The 25,000-nt window shown below is 43.0% G+C and overlaps 1 protein-coding gene across 2 annotated transcripts; it reads right to left on the reverse strand.

Moving 5' to 3' along the window:
- Positions 1 to 6: 6 nt before the first annotated feature.
- Positions 7 to 14,856, reverse strand: LOC122547155 (interferon regulatory factor 7-like). 2 transcript variants are annotated; one of them, XM_043685745.1, is made up of 7 exons: positions 14,667 to 14,856; positions 14,371 to 14,536; positions 9,437 to 9,611; positions 8,215 to 8,351; positions 5,434 to 5,494; positions 4,470 to 4,646; positions 7 to 668 (listed from the first exon to the last, which is right to left on the reverse strand). In XM_043685745.1, the coding sequence occupies exons 1-7, from the start codon at positions 14,696 to 14,698 to the stop codon at positions 502 to 504; spliced, it is 915 nt and encodes a 304-aa protein (XP_043541680.1). In that variant the 5' UTR covers positions 14,699 to 14,856; the 3' UTR covers positions 7 to 501. The 2 variants fall into 2 exon arrangements, with proteins under 2 accessions (XP_043541680.1, XP_043541681.1); XM_043685746.1 differs by having other exon boundaries at positions 14,642 to 14,855.
- Between the last annotated feature and the right edge of the window lie 10,144 nt (positions 14,857 to 25,000).

The raw sequence follows: 25,000 nt of genomic DNA on the forward strand, positions 1-25,000 counted from the left end.
GGGTGAGAGGAATGTGGTATTGAGAAGGAGGGTCAGCCATGATCAGACCGAATGGTGAAATTGGCTTGATGAACAGCAAATAGCCTACTGTTTACTCCTATTTTCCATGTTTTTATCACACTGCTGTTTATAGGATCTTGCTTTTCATAAACTACAGTATCTGGACAATTTTGTACAATTGAACTGTAACAAAACTTCGAGAGTACTTGAACTCTAACCGTTCTGAAGGAGGGTCACTGGATCTGAAACATTAACTCTGCTTTCATTCCACACATGCTGCCAGATCTGTTGAGTTTTTGTTTTAGTTTCTGATTTCCAGCATCCACAGTTCTTCAATCTTTTTCTTCATTGGTTGTCAATCATTTTGGGTGTTCTGAATTTCTGATGAGCGCTTTAGAAATGCAAGTTTTTCTGTTCTGTCTAAATGTTCCATTTAAAAAAATTACTTTTAAATAGAAAGGGCAACGATTGGACGAGCTGGGACAAGAGTTCAGCTGTTTCTCAGCTTGACATACCTTGTTGGAGTTGAGATACAATTGGAATTTCAACCTGCGTTCCTGGAGCTGGATTCAGAGGGACATCTAAAGCAGGATAGTGTACTGGTATCTCCTGGGCCACATTCTCCATTACATGAAATGTTGGGACAAGCAGAGGCTCCCAAGTTTGGTCTAATATTAGGAACATAAAACACTGATTTTACTGCTTAAAGACATCAACTTAGCATGCACCATTTTTCAGCACTTTCCCCAAATAATGTCACATGGATTTGACCCCAAATGGATCCCAAGTGCATGTCAACGGGACCTGGGTCTAGAGTGTGATCAAAGGACCCTTCCTCTCCATCAGACTGCTGCATCTAGAGTTGAGGTCAAAGAAGTCATGATTTACAGCCTCACTAGTTTTGCTGGACAGGGCAACATGCCCAGTGTTTCAAGCCAAACAGGAGATTGCATTATTTCCTCCTCTGCCTATTGCCAGGTTATACGGTGTGTGATAAGAATTAACACAACCTGCTTTGTGTTTCTTGGCCTGTGAAAAAGAGGGCCAACACCCCATGGCCATACCTTGGGATCTCTGGAGGTTATTCCTACAAAGCTCAGCCCTACGAACTGCCTGGTGACAAGGTCGGGCGGTAGGTTTCTGCCTCGTATCTCTCATCTGTACTGAAAAGGTAGCCATTTGGTCCACCTAAGGTTGCTAACTTTCCAGAAATTGAGAAAGAATGTTGAGGGCACAACTGGACCAGCTATCCCCAGAGAAGAATCAAAGGAATATTAAAAAAAATCTTTAAAATCATTTTCTTTGAACATTCCTCTTTGCCAGACATTATATATAAAATCAAAGAGACTAGTCGACACTCAAGAATCATCTAATTGTGTATGTATTATTTTCACTTTCTAATTGGCATTAGGCAGCCATAAGTCGGAAGGACAGATATGCCAATGGTAAAGGCCACTGTCATAGAGTCATAAAGATGTACAGCACGGAAACAGACCCTTCAGTCCAGTCATCCATACTGACCAGATATCCCAATCCAATCAAGTCCCACCTGACAGCACCTTGCCCATATCCCTCTAAACCTTCCTATTCATATACCCATCCTGATGCCTTTTAAATGCTATAATTGTACCAGCCTCCATCACTTCTCTGGCAGCTCATTCCACACACATGCACCACCGTCTGTGTGACAAAGGTGCCCATTAGGTCCCTTTTATATCTTTTCCCTCTCACCCTAAACCTATGCCCTCTAGTTCTGGACACCTCCACTCCAGGGGAAAGACTGTCTATTTATCCTATCCATGCCCTTCATAATTTTGTAAACCTCTATAACGTCACCATTCAGCCTTTGACACTCCAGGGAAAACAGCCCAAGCCTATTCAGCATCTCCCTATAGCTTAAATCCTCAAACCCTGGCAACATCCTTGTAATTTTTTTCTGAACCCTTTCAAGTTTCACAACATCTTTCCGACAGGAAGGAGACTAGAATTGCATGAAATATTCCAACAGTGGCCTAACCAATGTCCTGTACAGCCGCAACATGACCTCCCAACTCCTGTACTCAATACTTTGACTAATAAAGGAAAGCAAACCAAATGCCTTCTTCGCTATCCTATCTACCTGTGACTCCACTTTCAAGCAGCTATGAACCTGCACTCCAAGGTCTCTTTGTCCAGCAATACTCTCCAGAACCTTACCATTAAGTGTATAAGTCCTGTTCTTATTTGCTTTTCCTAAGGCAGCACCTCACATTTATCTAAATTAAACTCCATCTGCCACTCCTCAGACCACTGACCCATCTGATCAAGATCCTATTGTACTCTGAGGTAAGCTTCTTCGCTGTCCATTAAACCTCCAAATTTGGTGTCATCTGCAGACTTACCAACAATACCTCCTATGTTCACATCCAAATCACATTTATAAGTGATAAAAAGCAGTGGACCCAGCACCAATCCTTGTGGCACTCCACTGGTCACAGGCCTTGAGTCTGAAAAACAACCCTCCACCACCACCCTCTGTCTTCTACCTTTCAGCCAGTTCTGTATCCAAATGGCCAGGTCTTCCTGTATTCCATGAGATCTAACCTTGCTGACCAGTCTACCATGAGGAACCTTGTCGAATGCCTTACTGAAGTCCATATAGATCATGTCTACTGTTATGCCCTCATCAATCCTCTTTGTTACTTCTTCAAAAAACCCAATCAAGTTCATGAGACATTACTTCCCATGCACAAAGCCACGTTGACTATTCCTTATCAGTCCTTGCCTTTCCAAATACATGTAAATAATGTCCCTCAGGATTCCCTCCCCTTGCCTACCACCAACGGCAAGCTCGTGGTCTATAGTTCCCTGGCTTTTCCTTACCATCTTTCTTAGTGGCACCACATTAGCCAACCTCCAGTCTTCTGGCACCTCACCTGTGACTATCAATGATACAAATATCTCAGCAGAAAGCCCAGCAAACACTTTCCTAGCTTCCCATAGAGTTCTAGGGCACACCTGATCAGGTCCTGGGGATTTTTACACTTTTATCAGTTTCAAGACATGCAGCATCTCTTCCTCTGTAATATGGACATATTTCAAGATGTCACCATCTATTTCCCCACATTCTACATCTTCCATGTCCTTTTCCACAGTAAACACTGATGCAAAATACTTGTTTAGTATCTCCCCCATCTTCTGCGGTCCACACATGGGCCACCTTGCTGATCTTTGAGGGGCCCTATTCTTTCCCTAGTTATTCTTTTGTCCTTAATGTATTTATAAAATCCTTTTGGATTCTCCTTAACCCTACTTGCCAAAGCTATCTCAAGTCCCCTTTTTGCCCCTCCTGATTTCCCTCTTAAGTATACTCCTTCTGCCTTTATACTCTAAGGATTGACTCAATCTCTCCTGTCTATACCTGACATACGCTTCCTTTTTTTCTTAACCAAACCTTCAATTTCTTTCGTCATCCAGTATTCCCTCCACCTACCAGCCTTTCTTTTCACCTTAACAGGGATGTACTGTCTCTGGACTTTCATTATCTCATTTTTGAAGGCTTCCCATTTTCCAGCCATCTCTTTACCTGCGAATATCTGCCCCCAGTCAGCTTATGAAAGTACTTGCCTAATACCATCAAAATTGGCCTTCCTCCAATTTAGAACTTCAACTTTTAGATCTGGTCTATCCTTTTTCATCACTATTTTAAAACTAACAGAATTATGGTTGCTGGCCCCAAAGTGCTCCCCAATGACACCTCAGTCACCTGCCCTGCCTTATTTCCCAAGAGTAGGTCAGGTTTTGTACCTTCTCTCGTAGGTACATTCACATACTGAATCAGAAAATTTTCTTGTACACAGTTAACAAATTCCTCTCCATCTAAACCCTTAACACTATGGCAGTCCCAGTCTATGTTTGGAAAGTTAAAATCCCCTACCATAACCACCCTATTATTCTTACAGATAACTGAGATCTCCTTATAAATTTGTTTCTCAATTTCCTGCTGACTATTAGGGGGTCTACAATACAATCCTAATGAGGTGATCGTCCCTTTCTTATTTCTTAGTTCCACCCAAATAACTTCCCTGGATGTATTCCCAGGAGTAATGCTATCCCTTATCAAAAACACCACTCCCCCTCCTCTCTTGTCCCGCTTTCTATCCTTCCTATAGCATTTGTATCCTGGAACATTAAGCTGCTGTCCTGTCCATCCCTGAGCCATGGGGCCCAAGATACAACCTTTTACCCTTCAGGGAACTGCTTCCAGCAAGGCCTGGAGGGGCAGAGAGAAAGTCCCATTGTACACCTGGATAGCAATGGCTACTCTTTGGTCTCCATGTTCCGGGTAAGTTCCATATTAGACACCCCTTTTGAGGTAATGATTGCAGCCTTTACCTACGGTTACCAGGTGACAAATGAATCACACTTGATATTTTACTAAATGCCCTTCAGCCCTCAACCTATCCCCTGGTTCTGGTTCCAGCAATTACCTGCGTTGAATGTTTGACTTGGCAGCTCTCTGTACTCATCAGTGGGCACGACTTGGGCTGGTGACACATTGAAAACTTCCTGGGGAGGAGTGCCAGGAGGCACCTGGAAATTGTAGATTCCGTTCACGGCTGAGTTATAGATGTTTGCTGGATTGAACAGGCCAGGAGCCATTTGGTCTTTAATTAAAGAACAAAAAGGAAGTTTTTTTTTTCTTGCATTATCACACATTTCCCAACATTCCAAAGCACACTGCAATCAGTGAAACACTTCTGCAAGTGTTGTCACTCTTTCATTTTGTCTACTGTAAGCTCCCATAAACCTTTAGCTGCTGCATCATTCTGGCGAACATATGCTGTGCCCCCTCTGAAACCAAACTCTCCTTTCTGTGCTCCAGATGAGAACATGACTTATCACTCTCTATAAATGAAGCATTGCTTCAGGTCAAGAACTGGGAACTGGGGATCGAAGGAAACAACTTTCAACATGTTGGCCTAGGTATCATCTGGGCAGGGTCGTAAGGGGGAGTTTCCAGGTCCTAAAGAGAGTCTTCCAGGTCTTCAGGGAGTTTCAGTGGAATGAAGTTTCAAGTGGAAAGTCTTATTTCGTTGTGAAGAAGTTTTAATTCCTCGTTGCAAGTGAGTCTTTACTCATCAACAGATTCTCCACCTGGAGTCACCTGATATTTCAGTTGGGGGGAGGAGCTCTCAGAACAGGCAAGTGATGGTGGTGGGGCAAGGTGGAGGTAGGGTTGGTTAGTTTGAAGGGTTATGCTTGGCTGCACGCATTCCCACTTCTCCCAGCCCACAGACAGTTCTAATAAGGCTTCCTTATTCACCTCCCCATAGCTGCTAGCTGCGAATGACTAGCTGTGTACCCCAGTGGAATCTCCATGTCAGGATTTCCATGCAGCCCAAAAAATCACAAAGGTAACACCCAACCAATATCGAGGAATAAATTACTAACCTTCAGCACTGTCCGACAGATTCATTAAATCAAAATCTGGAATCCATTCTTCTAACTGTCCCTGATTGAATAGAACCAAGGGGAGACATCTGTACTTTAGACTGTTAACATTTCCAAATCACAAAGCTCTTCATCCGTTCCTGTCACATTCAGCTCAGAAATGGATTATACATACAGTCATTGGTCATTAATGAATGTTTTTATCAAGTAGTTTAATTATTGCATAAGTGGAAAAGTCATTGATTCCCTTGTTATAAAGGGGATGATGTGAGGGGTTAGCTGTGTCTACCTTGAGATCACACTCACTTTCTTTCATTTGAGTCAGAAGGCTGTGGGATCAGGATCTACTCAAGAGTCCCTGAGCACATCACCCCACACTACTGTAGGGCTAGTACTTGAGCACAGCACTCTTAGTGCTGAGGGAGCACTGCACTGCTGGAGGGCTAGTACTGAGGGAGCACTGCACAGTTAGAGAGTCAGTACTGCAGGTGTGCTGCACTATTGGAGGGTCAGTACTGAGGGAGCCTGAAATGACATAGGCATGCCTTTCACATATGAAATAATACAAGGCCCTGCATGCCTGGAAACCTGCTATATGCTTACTGGCTGTTGTGTATCCGACACTGGAACAGTGGCTACATTTCAAAAGTTACTTTATTGGTTGTAAAATGCTTTGGGAAACATTAAGGTTGTGAATGGTGCTATAGAAATACAAGTCTCAATTTTTTTCCCACTCAAAACAAAAAACTGCAGAAGCTAGAAACATAATTGTCACAAAGCTAGTCCCTTGTTTTTCTAAAAGCTGTTCCTTGGCTCAAGGATGCTCTGCTCTTGATTATCTTCAGAGGGGTGATAAACCAGGCCAGGCTCTGATCGTTCTGGTTTAGTACAGAGATTAAAGGGTGTTGAGGAGTCTTTTTGTTTATATGTAGCAGATGAGACTTCAGGCCAAAGTGGTCATGTTTTAGAAGTGACCTGTATAATGAAAGGGGAGTGGTCAGCTCTCTAGCTGAGCTGAGCAGTTTAGTTCAGTGCAGCACTGGTTGGAACTTTAACAGGGAGCTGTGTGGAAACTGTCTCTCCCTCTCTCTTTCTGCCCTTCAACTTCAACCTGTAAGCACGTGTTCCATTTATACTGGTTTTTTGGACTGTTGTGTATATTCGGAACAGCATACTTAAGTTTAGTTTGGATAGACAGTTCTGTAGGGGTTCTTTATTCTATTCTGTGTGTTTCATTGTGTAATTTTGTGAATACATTTTTGTCTGTTTTAAAACTAGCAGTCAACCTAGCTAACTTACTCCGAGTAATTTTCACTGTACACTTACCGAAACAAATTGCAAAGTTATGGTCTGGGCTGCCTGCTTAAGAATACTTTGAGTGGTCTGGCCGAGTCCATAACATAACAAAAACTAAAAGTGCTAGAGAAACCTAGTCAGGATTTATAGAGAGTGAAACAGAGTTAGCAAGTTTAATTAACAGGTTTTTCAGGACACAAACTCTGCTGCAATAAGGTAGCTCAATATCAGACACTCGATATAGTTTCAGGTGACTGGAGAATGTCGTGGAATTGATTTATCAGTAAGTGAGCACTTAATGTCAGAGGAAGGATGGAGCTATCTGTAATAAACAAAATGGCAGTTCCTAATTCCTTACTTTGCTTCAACATTGGAAATAATCGTAGATCCTGTCAAAGGCCAATCTTCGATGTAACATGACAGGTTTCATCTGAAAACTAGAAATAGAACTGAAGTGCTTGGAATTTGTTTTGTGAAACTGTTTTCTTGCTATCCTTGTTCTGGACACTCACTGTTTCTTGCTACTTTGTTGTAATTGTTTAATTTACAAGTAAAGCAGATTGCTGGTTTTAACCTGTTAGATTCTGCCACACTCACAGCACAGAACATAAAACAAGACATGAATTTCTATAATGATTTTCCCAACCCTCAAGATGACTCAAAGCCTGCAGCCAAGTAACAACGTTTTGAAGGATATTCCTTGTTATAATGCAGCAGCCATTGTCTCCAGCAAAACCCCACAAATAGCAACATGATAAATGACTGGCATTCCTTTTTTTCAGCGATGTTGGTTGAGTGACCTTGAACTCTTATTCTTTCTAAAAAAATATTGCAATGGCATCTTTAACATCCATTTGCACGGGGAGACAGTTTAAGATCTCTCCAGAAAGACAGCACAGACATCCCTTAGTACTGCCCCTCTGACAGTGCAGTGTAGCCTTTGTATTGCTCCTCCCACAGTGTATTGCTTCCTTAATATTTGATTCTGTATATTAAATATCTGAAGTGGGATTTCAATCCACTGCATTCTGACTTAGAGTGCTGCCCGCTTTGAGGCAAAGCTGTGACAACACTGATGAGCAACCAGAAAAACTGTCTTCTGCTCAACAGACATGAAGTTTGAGTGTTCTGGTCAAGGTATTTAAAATTATGACACAGATCAAGAATATCTTTTCCCTTCAGTTGAGGAATCCTGAATAAGGAAGCCAGATATATAAATTGTGTTAAAGCAGGTTAACAGTGCATCTTGATATTAAACAAACTTAAATGATAAGAACTTGTAATATTCCCCATGGTTATGGATCCAAATTAATTTACAAAGGGACAGCTCTAGTGAAGCAGAATGAAGCTTCCTGGTGCTTTCCAGAGGTCTTAAAGCCATACTTCCTGCTCCACATCATGTTTCCTGGGTTTGTGAAATTCTATTATCATGGGTTTCCTGATGATTGAAAGTTCAGTGAAACGGAATCGCAGATCCCAACATACCTCAGTGTTGGGTATTGCAGAGGACTGCTGGGGAACATAGAGTGCAAAGTTAGGCTGTTCCAGGTTAGTCTCAGGACTAATGTGCAGTTGTGATTCGAGGTTATCATCTTCCTGCAGAGTTCCATCCATGTTTGGTTCTGAAATCACAGCAAAAAGAATTTTAAAAGTGTAAACCTTTTTTTGTTTTGAATTGTTTTTTCGCAATTACTTCAAATCAAGGAATATGATGCAGCACAGAAGGAGGCCATTCAATCCATTGTGCCTCTGCTGGCAGTTTGAAAGAATAATCCAGTTAGTCGCACTTCCCTGTTTGCCCCATACTCTAGGCACATTTGCCTTTCCATGTGCAGTATTTATTATTGAATTTGCTTCCGTCATTTTATTGGACACAGTACCTTCCAGACCATACAGTGGTCCACAAAAATATTCTCATCAATCTCCTGTTCTTTTGCCAACTGTCTTAAATCTGTATCCTTCGGTTACTGACCCTTCCATCACTGGAAACAATTTCTCCTTATATCAAAATAATCCAGAATTTTGAACGCCTCTGTTAAGTCTCTTCCAGACCTCTTCTGCTACAGAGGACAGCAACCTCAGTTTCTCTCATCTCCCCACATTAACCTAGGTCCACTTGGCAACTACCTAGACCCAGCACTGGTTATCCAATCCATGAGCCCCACAGCCAATCAGAAAGGAAACTGACTCTTCGCTAATGAATTGCAAGATTCTTAACTGACACCACATGGACTGCAGCAGTTCAAGATGGTAGTTTGTGACCTTATCAAGGACGATAAGAGATGGAGATTAAATGCTTGCCTTGCCAGCAGAACCCAAAACTCATGAGCAAATAAAAATGTCAAAAAGCTTTCCTCCGCAAGTTCAAATCTGTTTCACAATAAAAACAAAGAAGTTCATCAAGATTTTCAGCAATGTTCAGGATCTTAATGATCACTGCAGAATAGTCTTGTATTGCCATTTGCTATTTGGATTAGGTTGCAACCACAATAAAACAATTATACTGAGTCCAATTAGGTAGAGATTTCCAAACACTAGCACACACAGACATGCAAAGGAACTGTGTAGGGGCAGAGGGGAGAATGTGTGGTCTCTCTAATCTGTTCTATGAGACCATGGCTGATTCGTTACTAAATGCCAGACATCTCAGTCCTTGAAATGGAACACTTAAGCTACAGTTATGTCTCAGATCACAAGTGAAACATACCAAGCGCTGAATTGACCTTGTCGTTAGTAATGACATAGATTTTATGTGGATCCGTTGATTCCTTCGAGTTGTCCTCCAGCAAAGTGAATGAGTCAATGTTGTTGAGGGCACATCGGAAGTTAGTTTTCCATTTGGGTGGACCATCAGTACATTTCCCACTCACTGTTGCCCAACCCTGGAGAAGAAACAGCAAGATTCTTTAGCAATTGACTGCAATGAACAGTACCAGAATGGTGACAATACAGTGCAGTGTTCCCTCAATATTGTCCCTCAAACGCTGCAGTGCTCCCTCAGTACTGACCTTCACACAGCATAGTGCTCCCCCAGTACTGTCCCTTTGACAGTATAGCACTCCCTCAGTACTGCCTCTGAAATAGTGCAGCACTCTTTTTGCATTGCATTGAGAATGCCAGCAATGGTTATACACCAAAATCCCCATTGCAATATTTTTTTTAGAAAGAATAAGTGGTTCTTGAGGCTACAACATTATGGCTGATAGGTGATAAAGTTACCTACTGAACCATGAGTGGACACTGGCAACTATCTTTCCTTCTATTCAAAGAAGAACAGTAGAGTTAGGATTAAGAGAATGTGGTATCCAAAATAGATTCTCTAGCTATCATCGATAATAACCGTTTGCCTGATCATCACCTCATTGCTGTTTGTGGGCTCTTTATATACAAATTAGCTGCCACTTTTGCCTATATGAGTTCCAACACTTCGTAAGTGCTACACTGGTTGTGATGTTCACTTCATATGCAAAGATGAGAAAGATGTAACAGGAATACTCCATTAATCACGTGGGAAATATTGATATCAGAAGATCATGATTTCGCAGAATGGTCTCCCAAAGTAGAATGATTAATTGACATGTCAGGACCACTATGTACCTTTAGAGTTTCTGCCCAGTGATCCTAGAGCATGTACTTGTGTTTCACTTCACTGATGGAATGGGCGCAATGGGCTAGTGGTGTGTCCACTGCATAAAATGCCAAGAACCCACCTCAGTCAATCGGCTCTGACCCTCACTGCACTGCACAGTGGAGTTTCTTGACAGCCTTTGATTCATGTACGTGTTACAACTGCATGGTCTGGAACTATAGCACTGTTCCTGCACTGTTACCACGTCAAAATCCTGGATCTCTCTCCTTAACAGCATTCACGGTCTACCTACGCCAAATGGACTGTAGCAGTTCAAGAACTCAGCTCACCATCACCTTCTTAAGACCAATTAAGGATGGGAAAAATGCTGGCCTAGCCAGTGACATTCTTATTCCATGAACAAACAAAAAGGTAGCAGAGGTAACAGAACTTAGTGAAAAACAAATGAGCAAACTCCAGTGCTAAAAACAAAAAGCAAATGCTGGAGATCACAGTCAGGCAGCGTCCATGAAGAGAGAGCGAGCTAATGTTTCGAGTTGAGATGAGTCTTCATCACAACTAACATGAAGTCCTCATTGCATTTCATGTCAGCTCTGATGAAGAGTCATCTAGACTCGGCATGTCGCTTGCTTTCTTTCCATGGATGCTGTCTGACCCGCTGTGCTCTCCAGCATTTTTTGTTTTCAGCACAGATTCCAGCATTTGCAGTAATTTTCTCCAACCATGAGCAAACTCCAGTGTTCTTCTTGAAGCCAGCTCCACAAGCAATATCATCGATGGTGGGCTGCACACTGTGGCTCAATGACTGAAAAGGCCCACCATTCCAAAAGAAAACAAAGAAAATGCTACAAAAGACCCAACCACCTGCAAGCGGGAAAGCATAGATGGGGAAAAGCTGTTTCTGCTCCAAAAATCAAAAAGAACAAGAGGGCACAACTTTAAAGTGATGTGCAAAAGAAACAGGTGGTAATGTGAGAAAACAACTTTTTCATACAGTCAGGTCTAGAATGCACTGCCTGGAAATATGGTGGAGCCACATTCAATTGAGGCTTCAAGAGCACACTGGCTGATGATTTGGATAGAAATACTTTGCAGGGATGTGGAAGAAAAATCAGGACATTAGTAATGCCGCTCATTGGAGGATCTGGTGCAGGCACAACGTCTCAAATAGTCTCCTTCAGCACCGTAACAATTCTGTAACTCTATCAAAGCACTCGGAAATTCTCCATGAAGCACAGCAGTGTTGACAACAATGATGGTTGGAGCCTATTACCCATTATCCAAAATGGTGATAACTCGTCCATTAAGCTGCAATATGATTTGAATCTAATTGCTTTAATGATGATAGAGATTGGCAGTAGGGAAAGAAGGTCAAGAATGCAAATCCTGCGCATTGGATCCCATTATCCATGCTCCATGTGTAAAAAGATATGCAGGTTGAGGATTGGCCTAGTTAAATCACATAAAGACCCTCAAAGAAACTCATAATTCTGGGGAGACAGAATCCCCAACTTGAAGACGTCCAATGACCACAAGGATAGTAGGAGAGTGCTAGTATCATACATATTGTATTAGACAGTGTTAGGTTATCAGTATTTCCATGTTAATTATTACTGGCCCAAATAACACTGAAATATCTAAACTTCCGTGTATTCTAGGACAGGCACATTGTCTTTCCATTGTATCAGCCTCCACACTGAGAGCGAGAAACCATTGATTTAGAGTTATAGAGTCGTACAACAAGGGAAATAGACCCTTCAGTCTAACCCTTCCATGCCGACCAGACATCCTCCAATATCCCATTTGGCCCATATCCCTCTGAAACCTTTCCTATTCATATACCTATCCAGATGCCTTTTAAATGTTGTACCAGCCTCCACCACTTCCTCTGGCAGCTAATTTCATGCACATATCACCCTTTGCATGAAACAGTTATCTTTCAGGTCCTTTTTAAATTTTTCCCCCCTCAACTTAAACTTATGTCTTCTAGTTTTTGACTCCACCACCTTGGGGAAAAAGACTTTGATTATTCACCCTATCCATACTCCACATGATTTAATAAAACTCTATAAGGTCATTCCTCAATCTCTGATGCTCCAGGAAAAAAAAGCCCCAACCCATTTAAGCCCTCCACTCTTGGCAACATCTTTGTAAATCTTTCCTGCGTCCTCTCTAGTTTAGCAACATCCCCTGACAGAAAGATGACCAGAACTGTACGCAGTACTTTAAAAGTGGCCTAACCAAAATCCTATGCAGCTGCAACTTGATGTCCAAACTCCTGTACTCAGTGTTCTGACCAATGAGGTCAAGCCTGCAAACACCTTCTTCACCACCCTGTCTACCTGTACCTCTATTTTCAAGGAACCATATACCTACACCACTAGGTGTCTTTGTTTGGCAACACTCCCCAGGGCCCTACTATTAACTGTAGAAGTTCTGCCCTGGTTTGCCTTAACAAAATGCAACACCTCACATTTATCTAAATTAAACTCCATCTGCCACTCCTCAGCCCACTGGCCCATCTGTTTAAGGTCCTTTTGTATTCTGAAAGAGTCTTCTTCACTGCCCATTGCACTACATATTTTGGTGTCATCTGCAACCTTACTAAATATCCAAATCATTTATATAAATGACAAAAAACTGTGGATCTAGCACCAATCCTTGTGGCACACCACTGGTCACAGACCTCCAGTCCAAAAAGCAACCCTCCACCACCACAGTCTGTCTAGAAGGGGAAGCAAAGTGACACTTAGTGTATTGAGACACTCAGACAATAACAGCTAGAGATGGTCTGCTGCTTGAGATTTCAAATGGGTAAAAATCACCCACCAAATCATTGCTTAGAAGGTTTATATTTCCACACAGAGACACATGTGCATCAACAGGCCCACATAGTCCTAGTGGAACCAAACAGCCACCATCTCACCAGAGAAACAACTGATGATGTTTGAACCTGAGGGTCACTGCAGCTCACGTGAAGGGAGAGGTTGAGATGGAGAGTCCTTCAGGAACCTCAGCTGGTACAGGAATTGAAGCCACACTGTTGGCAACAATCTGCATCACAAACCAACTGTCCAGCCAAATGGGCTAACTGCTTCCTCAACACATATACAGAGACAAAAGGCAGCTACTCACTGACCCAAAACTGAATATTTCATCAAACCCCGTTAACAACAAGATCCACATCCTCAACTGCCCCATCATACAATGCAGTACCAAGTGATCTTGAAGATGTGACTGAATTAATCTCCCATTTGAAAGAATAGGCCATTATAACTTTCCACTGCGCCAGCAGAGGGAGCAGTGACCAGGGACCATGTTTACAAGTGCCTGCACATCAGGTAAACACCATCTGTACCACGGGAGCGAAGGATCCAATGTTTTTATTTGATGTTTGGCATATGGAGCAAATACAAACTTAACTAACTGTGGATTCCATACATTGGACAGTCTCTGATGAGGTTTGCTGATTAGCCTCACTTTACACTAAGCCACAGACTTTCTGTGCTATAGATCAAACACTAAACTAACATGTCTTGAGAACAAGAATCCATTGAACTGGACAGCTTAGCCGTCATTTTTCAATTTCTAAGAACCAAAACATTTCAAAAGAATCCCTACAGAGACAAAGTATAAAGCACCTGCATTGACATAGCACTTTGTAGGATCACCAGACATTTCAACGTGTTTTACAGGCAAGTAAGTAGTTTTGAAGTTAGTTGTATTATTGGAATTAAAACAATAGGTTTGTGCACAGCAAGCTCCTACAAGCTGTAGTGAGACAGTTACCGGGGAATCACTTAATTCATTGGTTTTGACAAAACAGCAGAGCAGACTCTCCTGCTCGCCTTCAAATTAATGCCAGAGTCTTTACATCCACCAGGGTCTGAGTTTCTGAGCGGCGCTTCCTCATTGCTGTCTATCTCCGGCAAATTGTTAGGATCGGACTTTGTGATTCAGACATTAGCTCGCTCAGCCGCCTCAGACCTCCAGGGACAAAGGGCTGACTCTAGAAACAGCATTCATTCTCGCAAACCGCTGCAAGTCCCTACCTTGAAGATGCTGTAATCATTCTCACAGAGGTCCTGCCTGCCGGCATGTTTCCAGGGAATTCGGAACATGGTCTTTTCGTGGTTCAGCCAGCGCAGCCCATGATAACGACCGCTGTTAACCTGAGCGATTAACCAGGATCGGAATTGTGGTTTCTGGTTGTTCATTCTGCAAACAAATAAAGACAACGCGCTGTGTTTGAAATACAGTGCAGAGCAAAGGAAGACAGTGAATTCTGCAAATTAGACACAAAGGCTTGCCGCCGGCAAGTACATTTCTACAGTGTAGAGCAAGTCACCTCTGCTTGCCCATTGCAGACACTGCAAACATTAAAACATCACTCTGCTTTCAATTCAGCGCATCCCGGGTCTCCAAAGTTCCTTTATACAGATCTGGGGCACCCAATGACGTCACATGCTGACAAGGAGCCCAGCCAATCTCTAAACCACCACCACCACCCCATCTACCTCCCTCACAGCCACCAGCCTCTGTCCTTAATACTAGGTGCGAAAACTACCGTTTGCCAAATATGGCCATCCGGTTTCCTTTCCCCGAAATGACGTGGAATCCAGTCGAGTTTGTAAGCTCTAATTTATTTCTAAGTTTCGCTTTCTATTGTTGCACTGTTTTCCAACCGAAATTGGCGCTAACCATGTACATAGCCAATGCTGAGCAAGAAGGGGACGTTCAGATTAAAAAAAAAGGACAGCCCTTTCATTTTGCAAGGCTTTGGAAAATTTTTCTTTACCAGTCAACATTATCAGCCAATAATTCGAAGGCCGTGGAAATCCACACGCTGCCAGTTCCCAAACCCTCGGAGTAATTCCTTATCCCCGCACCATCCATGGACAGCAGTTTCTGCAGACCAGTGTGTGCCAGTTGTACTTGAGTAACTCATCAAGTTGCCTCCAACCTTCCAAATCTATGACCTGGAAAAGACAAGGGCAGCGGACACATGGGCACACCACCAAACAACTTCAAGTGCTCATCTTAGAGACAAAAAAAAAGTGCAGATGCTGCAATCCAAAATAGACAGGCAGGAGGCTGGAAGAACACAGCAGGCTAGGCAGCATCAGGAGGCGGTGAAGTCGACATTTCAGGTGTTACAGGTTCTTCAGCACTGGATCCTGACAAGGTCAGAAGTGGAGATGTTAATTGATGCTTGGAACCATGTTCAGCATCACTTGTGATGCTTTAAATCCTGAAGCAGTCCTTGCCCATAGCAGCTCGACCTGGGTAGCATTCAATCCAGGGCTCATCAATATCCTATAAAAGTAACATGTGCCCCTCGAGTGCCAGCCAATGATCATATTGCAACAAAACCGAATCTCCATTTGATATTCAAGAGCAGCACCATTTCTAAACTCCCCCCATTAATATCCTGGGGTATAATCATTGACCAGAAACCAGACTGAACTAACTATACAAATAATGTGGCTACAAGATCAGATCAGAGCCTGCAGTAAATAACTCACCTTGTGACTTATAAAGCTTTCTGCTGTTTAAAAGGCACAAGGAACATAATGGAATGAAAAACAACTGGAGATGCTGGAAATTGGAATCACAAACAGAAATTGCTGGAAAAACTCAGAAGAGTTCTGAAGAAGGGTCACTGGACCCAAAATTCTAACTCTGCTTTCTCTCGGCAGGTCTGGGAGCATCTGTAGAGAGAAAGCAGAGTTAGCATTTTGGGTCCAGAGTTCTTCAGAACTCTCCTGAGTTTTTCCAGCATAATAGAATAAACTCCAGCTTCAAGAACACTCAGGACGATTGACAACATTCAGGAGCAAGCATCACTCACTCGACATCCCCTTTCATTGCCTTAAACATTTATTCTCCATATCCAGTGCACAGCTGTAGTAATAGTGTTTACCATCTACAGGTTACAAGACAGCAAATCACCACAACTCCACTGCAACCACCTTCTAAACCTGCAACCTCCATCACCTCCAAGAACAAGGGCAGCACTTACATTGCACTGCAACATCACTATAACAGGTTCCCCACTGAGTTATACACTTTGCTGAATCATAATCCTGCTACTCCTTTCCTAGCAACATTGTAGCTAAACCTGTATCTCCGGCAGAGCATTGAAGAGTACAGCTCTCCAGTATTTCTCAAGAGTACTTACTGATGGACAATAAATGATAGCCTTAGCAGTAATACTTTTCCTCAGGATTGAATAAAACAATACTTCCCAGCTGTATCTCAGTCGTTAGCACCCTGAGTTAGAAGATGTGGTTTTCAGTCCCACTCAAGGGCTTGGGTGATTGACTGCCTGATTTGATTTATTGTCAGGCGTACCTAACTACAGTGAAAAGCTTTGGTTATGAGCAGTACAGGCAGATTATAGTAAGCAAGGACATAGGATTTTTCAGCAACACATTTTTAAGCTCTGATCCCCAGCATCTGCAGTCCTCACTTTCTCCTGAAAGAAAACTTGGACAGAGTAAGGCATACAGGCTACACTGTGCACTAGGCAAGATCACATTAACGATCAGCATTGTTTGAAGTTAGAGAGTCCATTCATCAGTCTAATAATGGCAGGGAAGAAGCTGTTCTTGAACCTGTTGGTGCATGTGTTCAGGCTTCTGTATCTTCTCCCTGATGGAAGAGGTTGTAGGAGAGCATTTCTGGGAGGAAGGGGTCTTTGATGATGTTGGCAGCCTTTCCGTGGCAAAGAGACATGTAAATGGGGTCCATGGATGGGAGGTTGGCTTCTGTGACGGTCTGGGCTGTAGTTCTTCTGTAGTTCCTTTCAGTCCTGGGCAGAGTAGTTGCTGCACCAAGCTGTTGTGCGCCTGGGTAGTATGCTTTCAACGGTGCATCCGTAAAAAGTGGTGAGAGTCCTTATGGACATGACGAATTTCTTGAGCCACCTGAGGAAGAAGAGGCGTAGATGTGCCTTCTTGACCATCGTATCTACATGGGAAGTCCAGGACAGATTATTGGTTATTGTCACTCCTAGGAGCTGGACGCTGTCCACCTTCTCAGCCTCTGCCCTGTTGATGTAGATGAGGAGGTGTGTTCTCCTCCTTTCTTGCTGAAGTCAATGATCGGTACTTTTGTTTTGCCGACACTGAGAGAGAGGTTGTTATCATTGCACCACGTCATCAAGCCCTCTATCTCTTTCCTGTATTCTGTCTTGTTGTGTTAGGTTCTTTTTCTTGAGGTTCTTACACACTTGATGCAACTGCAATATGCCAACTTCTGTGAGCAACCATAAGTTTATTAAGCAAGTACAAGCTTTGGAAGAACTCTTAACACTCTTTGCAATGCTTGCGGAGCCATGTCAAGAGATCTCTCTGAACAAAGGAACCAGTTCTTCCTTTATACAAAATTTTTACATCACAGTCAGTAATGGCCACAAAACAACCTCCAGCCACTCCCCCACAGTCACATGCCACTCCAGACATAATGCAGTGACTTGATCATTTCCAGAAACAATGTAATGTAAATCATCTCTTAATGGCAAGATCTGTTGTAAATTGTTTTTTAACTACAGGATGTGGTAAGAATTTTAATTGCAATGTTCTTATTGATTTTAAATAGAAGATGATAATGTAATGTTTTTTTACTCTGGACAAGAGGAAATGATAATGTAAATTCTTTTACTCAATAATAGGCGATGATAATACAAATTCTTTTACTCCGAAGAATGGGAGGTAATAATGTAAATTATTTTACATTGTACCAGCAAGATAAAGAAACATACCACCCTACCCTCAGGATATCCAATTTCTTGCAAATCAGCAGAGCAAATTAATCCCTTAATATCTCAGTTGTTTTTTGATATCCGTCTTACCATGGTGGTGTCATCAGCGAATTTGTAGATGGCATTTGTTTGCAATTTGGCAACATAGTCATGGGTATGCAGGAAGTACAGCAGGGGCTGAGAACACAACCTTGGGGTGCTCCAGTGTTGAGTGTTATCATGGAAGGTGTGCAGTTGTCTATCTTCACTGACTGTGGTTTTTGAGTCAGGAAGTGGAGATCCAGTTACAGAGGGCCGAACAAGACCTTAAGTAAAACAAACTAGGATACACTCCAGTGAAGTACTGAGGGACCACTGCACTGTTGGAGGGTCAGTGCTGAGGGAACACTGCACTGTTGGAGGGTCAGTGCTGAGGCAACACTGCACTATTGGAGGGTCAGTGCTGAGGAAACACTGCACTGTTGGAGGGTCAGTACTGAGGGAATACTGCATTGAGTGATAGGGCAAAATGGAGGGAAAGGCAGCAGTGAGTGAGCATTAATGTTTGAGGTTCAATCTTAAGGGTCACTATACTGGTGGAGGGTCAATACTGAGTGAACACTACATTGTTGGAGGGTCAGTATTAATGGAGTACTGCACAATTAGAGGACCAATACCTAGGAAACACTGAACTATTGAAGGGTCAGTACAATGAAACACTGCATTTTTGGAGGTTCAGTACTTTGGGAGTCCTGCACTGTCGGAGGGTCAGTACTGTGGGAGTGCTGCATTGTTGGAGCGTCAGTACTGTTGGAGTTCTGCACTTTTGGAGGATCAGTACTGAGGGACCGTTGGAGTGAAAGCTGCACAGAACTGAAGGAGTGCTGCATTATTGGAGGATCAGTACTATCAGAGTGCTGCATTATTGGATGATCAGTACTATAGGAGTGCTGCATTGTTGGAAGAGCTGTACTGAGGGAGCACTGCTCTGTAAGATGTGCAATACTGAGGGTGTGTTGCACTGTCAGTGGTGCAGTTCTGAGTGAGTACAGCACTCTTGATAGGGCAAAATGGAGGGAATTTTATACTATTGAAGCAGCTATCTTTCATTGAATCATTAAACTGAGGCCTTCTCTGGAGGATACAAAAACTTCCATGGCACTATTTTAAAGAGCCAGTATATACCCCCAGTATCCTGGTTAGTATTTGTTACTCAATCAACACCAGTAAATTATCTGGTCATTATCACATTGCAGTTTGTGGGATCTTACTGGTTAAAAATTGGCTGCTGCATCTCCTGTGTTGTAACAGTGGCTGCAAAGTTCTTTGAGACATCCAATGGTGCTGAAAGGAGCTACTGAATTGCAGTGTTTGTTCTCCGTTTTACAGAGACCCTGCATTCTATTTATTTTCTCACCCTGTCACTTGGAATCAATGCTGTATGTTCTACATTACATAACAACAGAAAACACCAAAAGTGAAAGAAATAGATTTTCCACTGCAGCAGATGAACAGAAATTACTTCCATTTTCCCTGTCATTTGTACTTTAAGAATGATAAAAAAGAATGTTGAAGAATGCTGCAGTTACCTCAGAAAAGGGGAACTAACAGAAGTTTCAGGTCACTGTAGGAATTCCCTTCCACACAACGCCAGTGGTAGCACTGAGTGTCAGAACTTAATGCTAGAACCCAGTGTCATCTTGTAATATCAATGTCCAGTGCCAGTACCCAGTTGTGGTGTCCAGTGTCAATACCTGAGTCAGTGTCCACTATCAGCGTCCTGGGCCAGTGCCTAGTACCCAGTGTTGACATCAATAATCTTCAATAAAGGTTGTGTTGGTTACTAATGATAGCACTGAACCTAGAATTTTCAGTATGAACAAGGACTCTGCTTTCAGACAAACATTGAGTGGAACTGATTGAAATATGGTAACAATTGCCCAAACCAGGACTCTAACCAGCTGCCTGCCTCATTCCTGCGAGGTCAGGAAGGCTAATATCATCCCTTTGCTTCTTAATGGAGTCACTGGGTGGGATCTAATAATCTGAGAGCAGATAGTTTAGAGCCAGTTGCTGCGATTGGGTACCTGTGCACTGAAGCAAGATCCTCTGGTCAGAACCCCAGGATCATTAAAAGTGCATTAATCATTCTAACCACTGCTTTGGCTCCATGTCCTATATTCAATGGCATCAGATGTTCTCCAATGCATAAACAATGGTGTTGCTGTTCTGTGCATAATGTAACAAGAAACCTTCTTCATTCTATCCTGGCTTCTCTCTGTCAATTTCTGCTAACACAACATCACCCAATGCTAAATGTTCCATTGTGTACCTCTATAAATATGATTTTACAATCAGATAAAGAATCAGCTGCTGGTTTCAGTCCATCATAGACAAATAAATAATCAAGGTATTTTTCAATGTATAATTTCAGTTACATCACACTGTAAACTTTTGCTATAAATTCTGTAGGCAGAAGTGAGGACTGCAGATTCTGGAAACCAGAGTCTAGATTAGAGTGGTGCTGCAAAAGCACAGCAGGTCAGGCAGCATCAGAGGAGCAGGAAAATCAATGTTTTGGTCAAAAGCTCTTCATCAGGAATGGAGGCCTTTCCGAAAATACCTTGATTGTTTGTTAAATCTCTCATCTGTTAGAAAGGCCATATTGAGTTTCACACTGTAAACTTTTGCTATACATTCTGTGTCTTACAATCTTATTCTCCACAACCACCTGAGGAAGGAGCAGTACTCCAAAAGCTAGTGCTTCTGAATAAACCTGTTGGACTATAACCTGGTGTTGTGTGATTTTTAACTTTGAATTTTTCGCAGGTAACTAGGACAGAGATTGAGGGTAATGCACTTGCTGATCTCCAGCATCTGCAGTCCTCACTTTCTCCCAGAGATTAAAGGATGACAGGTTTCAAGGACAAGTGGAAAGTTAGATCCATAAGTACTGAGCGAAGAAGGTAATGGTTGAATGGTGTAACTAGGAGGCTGTCTTTGGAGGGGTCTTGTAGTAAAGGGTCCCCTGGTTATTTTTGAGGTATGTGTATATAACATATATTATGTATCTCAATGACTTAGCTTTAAATCTAAAAGTCTAATTAAGGCATTTGGCTGCATGGAAGAAAGCTTTTAATTGCAGGAAGAAATCATGGGCTTGTAAGGTTGACACAAAAGTGGCAAATGAAATTCAGTCTGGAGGATTAAGAGGTCATGCATTTGGAAAGGACAAACAAGGCAAAAGAACACCAAATAAATAAGAGGTATTGAGGAATCTTGGAGAGCATGTCCGCAGAGCCCTGAAAGAAGCAGGACTGGTAGGTAAGATAGTTAAGAAGGCATGCAGACACGGGGAGAATGTGCAAACTCCATACAGTCGCCTGAGGCAGGATTTGAACTCAGGTCCCTGGTGCTGTGAGGCAGCAGTGCTAACCACTGAGCCACCATGCCGCCCCTAAGGGGGCTTGTTCAGGTTCTGTTAAAAATTAATATGGGGAGACATTAAAAGGTTGGCTCTATTTCAAGTCGATAAGTCACCTGGATCCAAATGTAACATCCCCGTACATATTGAGGCAGGTAAGGATGGAAGGTGTAGGGCATTGGCCACAACAGTTTACAAAAAACATCATTAATCCCCTTCATACACAGAGACCAAATCCCACATGCAGCTAGTTCAAAATCCAAATGTTAAAATAAATAATTTAAAATATATATAAATCACACACTGTATGACAGTCTAAGCTAACAAAGGAAAGTATTTCACTTTCCTCTATGTTGAAAGGATTATTTACTTATTTTCCAGCCTAACTGACAAGTAGCCTGGGCGGCACAGTAGCACAGTGGTTAGCACTGCTGCCTCACAGCGCCAGAAACCCGGGTTCAATTCCCACCTCTGGCGACTCTCTGTGTGAAGTTTGCACATTCTCCCCGTGTCTGTGTGGGTTTCCTCTGGGTGCTCCGGTTTCCTCCCACAATCCAAAAATGTGCAGGTTAGGTGAATTGGCCATGCTAAATTGCCTGTAGTGTTAGGTGAAGAGGTAAATTTAGGGGAATGGGTCGGTGTGGACTTGTTGGGCCGAAGGGCCTGTTTCCACACTGTAAGTAATCTAATCTATTAAGTAGAAAAGGCTGCTATAAGGTTCAGTGAAGGTGGAACATAGCATTACCTCCAATCACCAGTACACAGGGGCAGCAGTGTACACCATGCATTGGATGCACAGCAACCTCCTTTGACATCACCGTCCAAACCTACAATGGCAAGTACAAAGTCGTTGTACTATAACGTGCATTTTGTCAGTGCGAATTGGCTGTAATACGACTGATGAATCGTGGACATTGTTTGGATAACACAAACTTTCTACTGTATGGGTAAAGCGATTTTCTATTAGTGATCTTCTACAGCGTAATTTTCTATAGCGGTTTTCTATAGCGCGATGTTGCAGAGGAACACAACTGTTGCGCTGAAATATCCAAGGATAAACGTCCATTCAGAAGGATGAGCAGATGGTAAGAAGGGCCTTGTAAGTAAAAATGAAAATAAATCAATAGCAAGAAGTGATGTAGAGTCGGAAGGTGTAGAATCTCTGTGTGTAGAGCTCAAGAACCGCAAAAAGAAAAAGACCCTGATGGGAGTTATGTACGGGCTTCCTCGCCACACTCAGAGTGCAGCACAAGAGGTTGCAGCTCAAAAGATTGCTAAATAAGATAAGCGCCCATGGTGTTATGGCAAGGAGACATGGAGAAAGATTTGGCTGACTGGCAGGAGACAGAGAGTGGGGATACATGGGTCTTTTTCAGGGTGGCAGCTGGTGACAAGTAGAGTTCCACAGAGATTCGTGTTGGGACGGCAACTATTCAGGTTATACAATAACGATCTGGACAAAGGAACCAGGGACATTGTTGTTAAGTTTAAAAATGACACAAAAATAGGTGGAGGGACAAGTAGTGTTGAGGAAGTAGGGAGGCTATGGAAGCACTTGAGCAGGCTAGGATTGGGGAAGGAAGAGGCCAAAGGAGTACTAATTGGAATAGTCGGAGGTTACGCACTTTTGTAGGAAAAGCAGAGGCATAGACTATTTTATAAATATGGAAATATGGAGCACAATGGGACTTGGGAGTCCTAGTTCAGGATTTTCTTAAGGTTAACTTGAAGGTTCAATTGACAGTAAGGACTGCAAATGCAATGTTCACATTCATTTCAAGAGGGCTAGAACACAAGAGCAGAGATGTACTGCTGAGGCTGTGTAAGTCTCTGGTCAGACTGCATTTGGAATATGGAGAAAGTGAGGACTGCAGATGCTGGAGATCAGAGCTGAAAATGTGTTGTGGAAAAGCACAACACGTCAGGCAGCGTCCAAGGAGCAGGAGAATCGACGTTTCGGGCATGAGCCCTTCTTCAGGATTCCTGAAGAAGGGCTCATGCCCGAAACGTCGATTCTCCTGCTCCTTGGACGCTGCCTGACGTGTTGTGCTTTTTGCGCTTTTCCAGCAACACATTTTCAGCTCTGCATTTGGAATATAGTGAGCAGTTCTGGGCCTCATTTCTAAGGAAGGATGTGCTGGCCACGGAGGGTGTCCAGAGGAGGTTTACAGTAATGATTCTGGGGTTGAAGGGTTTGTCCTTTGAGGAGCAGTTGAGGACACGGTGTCTGTACTTGATGGAGTTTAGAAGAGTGGAGGTGAATCTCATTTAACTTTACAGGAGACTGAGAGGCCTACATACAGGGGATGAAAGTGAGGACTGCAGATGCTGGAGCTCAGAGTCGAGAGTATGGTGCTGTGAAAGCACAGCAGGTCAGGCAGCTTCCGCGAAACAGGAGAATCAACGTTTTGGACATAAGCCTTTCACCAGGAATGAAGCTTGTGAGTCGGACTGAGAGATAAATGGGAGGGGGGGGGTGGGATTGGAGGGAAGGTAGCTGAGAAAGTGACAGGTGGATTAAGGTGAGGGAGAAGGAGATAGGTCAGAGGGGAGTGTTGGACAGGTCAGGAGGACGGTACCAAGTTGGAGACTTGGGACTGGGATAATGTGGGGGGAGGGGAAATGAGGAAGCTGTTGTTGTTAGATTAGATTAGATTACATTACATTACAGTGTGGAAACAGGCCCTTCGGCCCAACAAGTCCACACCGACCCGCCGAAGCGCAACCCACCCATATCCCTACATTTACCCCTTACCTAATACTACGGGCAATTTAGCATGACCAATTCACATGATCAATATCTCCAAACATTCTTTCTGAAACATGTTTGTTCTTGTGCATAGGTACAACTTGTGTCCTCATTCTGCATGAAAAGGGAAGATAAAGTTCAAACTCCTTTGTTACTAGTTATTATAAGCCAATATTGCAGTAGATGACATTGGTAAAGGTACAGGTAAATTTCTGATGGATGTAGAAGGATCCCTTGGGGCCTTGGATGGAGGTGAGGGGAGTGGTGTGGGCACAGGTTTTGCACTTCCTGCGGTGGCAGCAGTGGGGTGTGGGCTTGTGGGGGCTGTGGATCTGACAAGGGAGTCGCAGAGGGAATGCTCTTTTCGGAATGCTGTTAGGGGTGGGCAGGGAAATATATCTCTGATGGTGGGAATCCATTTGGAGGTGGTGGAACTAGCAAAGGATGATGTGTTGTATGTGGAGGTTGGTCAGGTAGAAGGTGAAGACCGGGGAGATTCTGTTCTTGTTGCATTGGGAGGGGTGGGGTTCAAGGGCGATGGTGAGTGAAGTGGAGGAGATGCGTTGGAAGTCTTCGTCAATCACGTGGAAAGGGAAGTTGCGATCTTGGAAGAAGGAGGCCATCTGGGACTTTCTGAGGTGAAATTGGAAATCATGGGAATAGATGCGGCGGAAGTGGAGGAATTGGAAATATATCCGTTGCACTTGATGTGGTCTCCTCTGCATCGGGGAAACAGGATGCCTCCTTGTGGATCGTTTCAGAGAA

The sequence above is a fragment of the Chiloscyllium plagiosum genome, unplaced genomic scaffold (genome assembly GCF_004010195.1).
Source record: "Chiloscyllium plagiosum isolate BGI_BamShark_2017 unplaced genomic scaffold, ASM401019v2 scaf_11859, whole genome shotgun sequence".
Lineage (NCBI taxonomy): Eukaryota > Metazoa > Chordata > Chondrichthyes > Orectolobiformes > Hemiscylliidae > Chiloscyllium > Chiloscyllium plagiosum.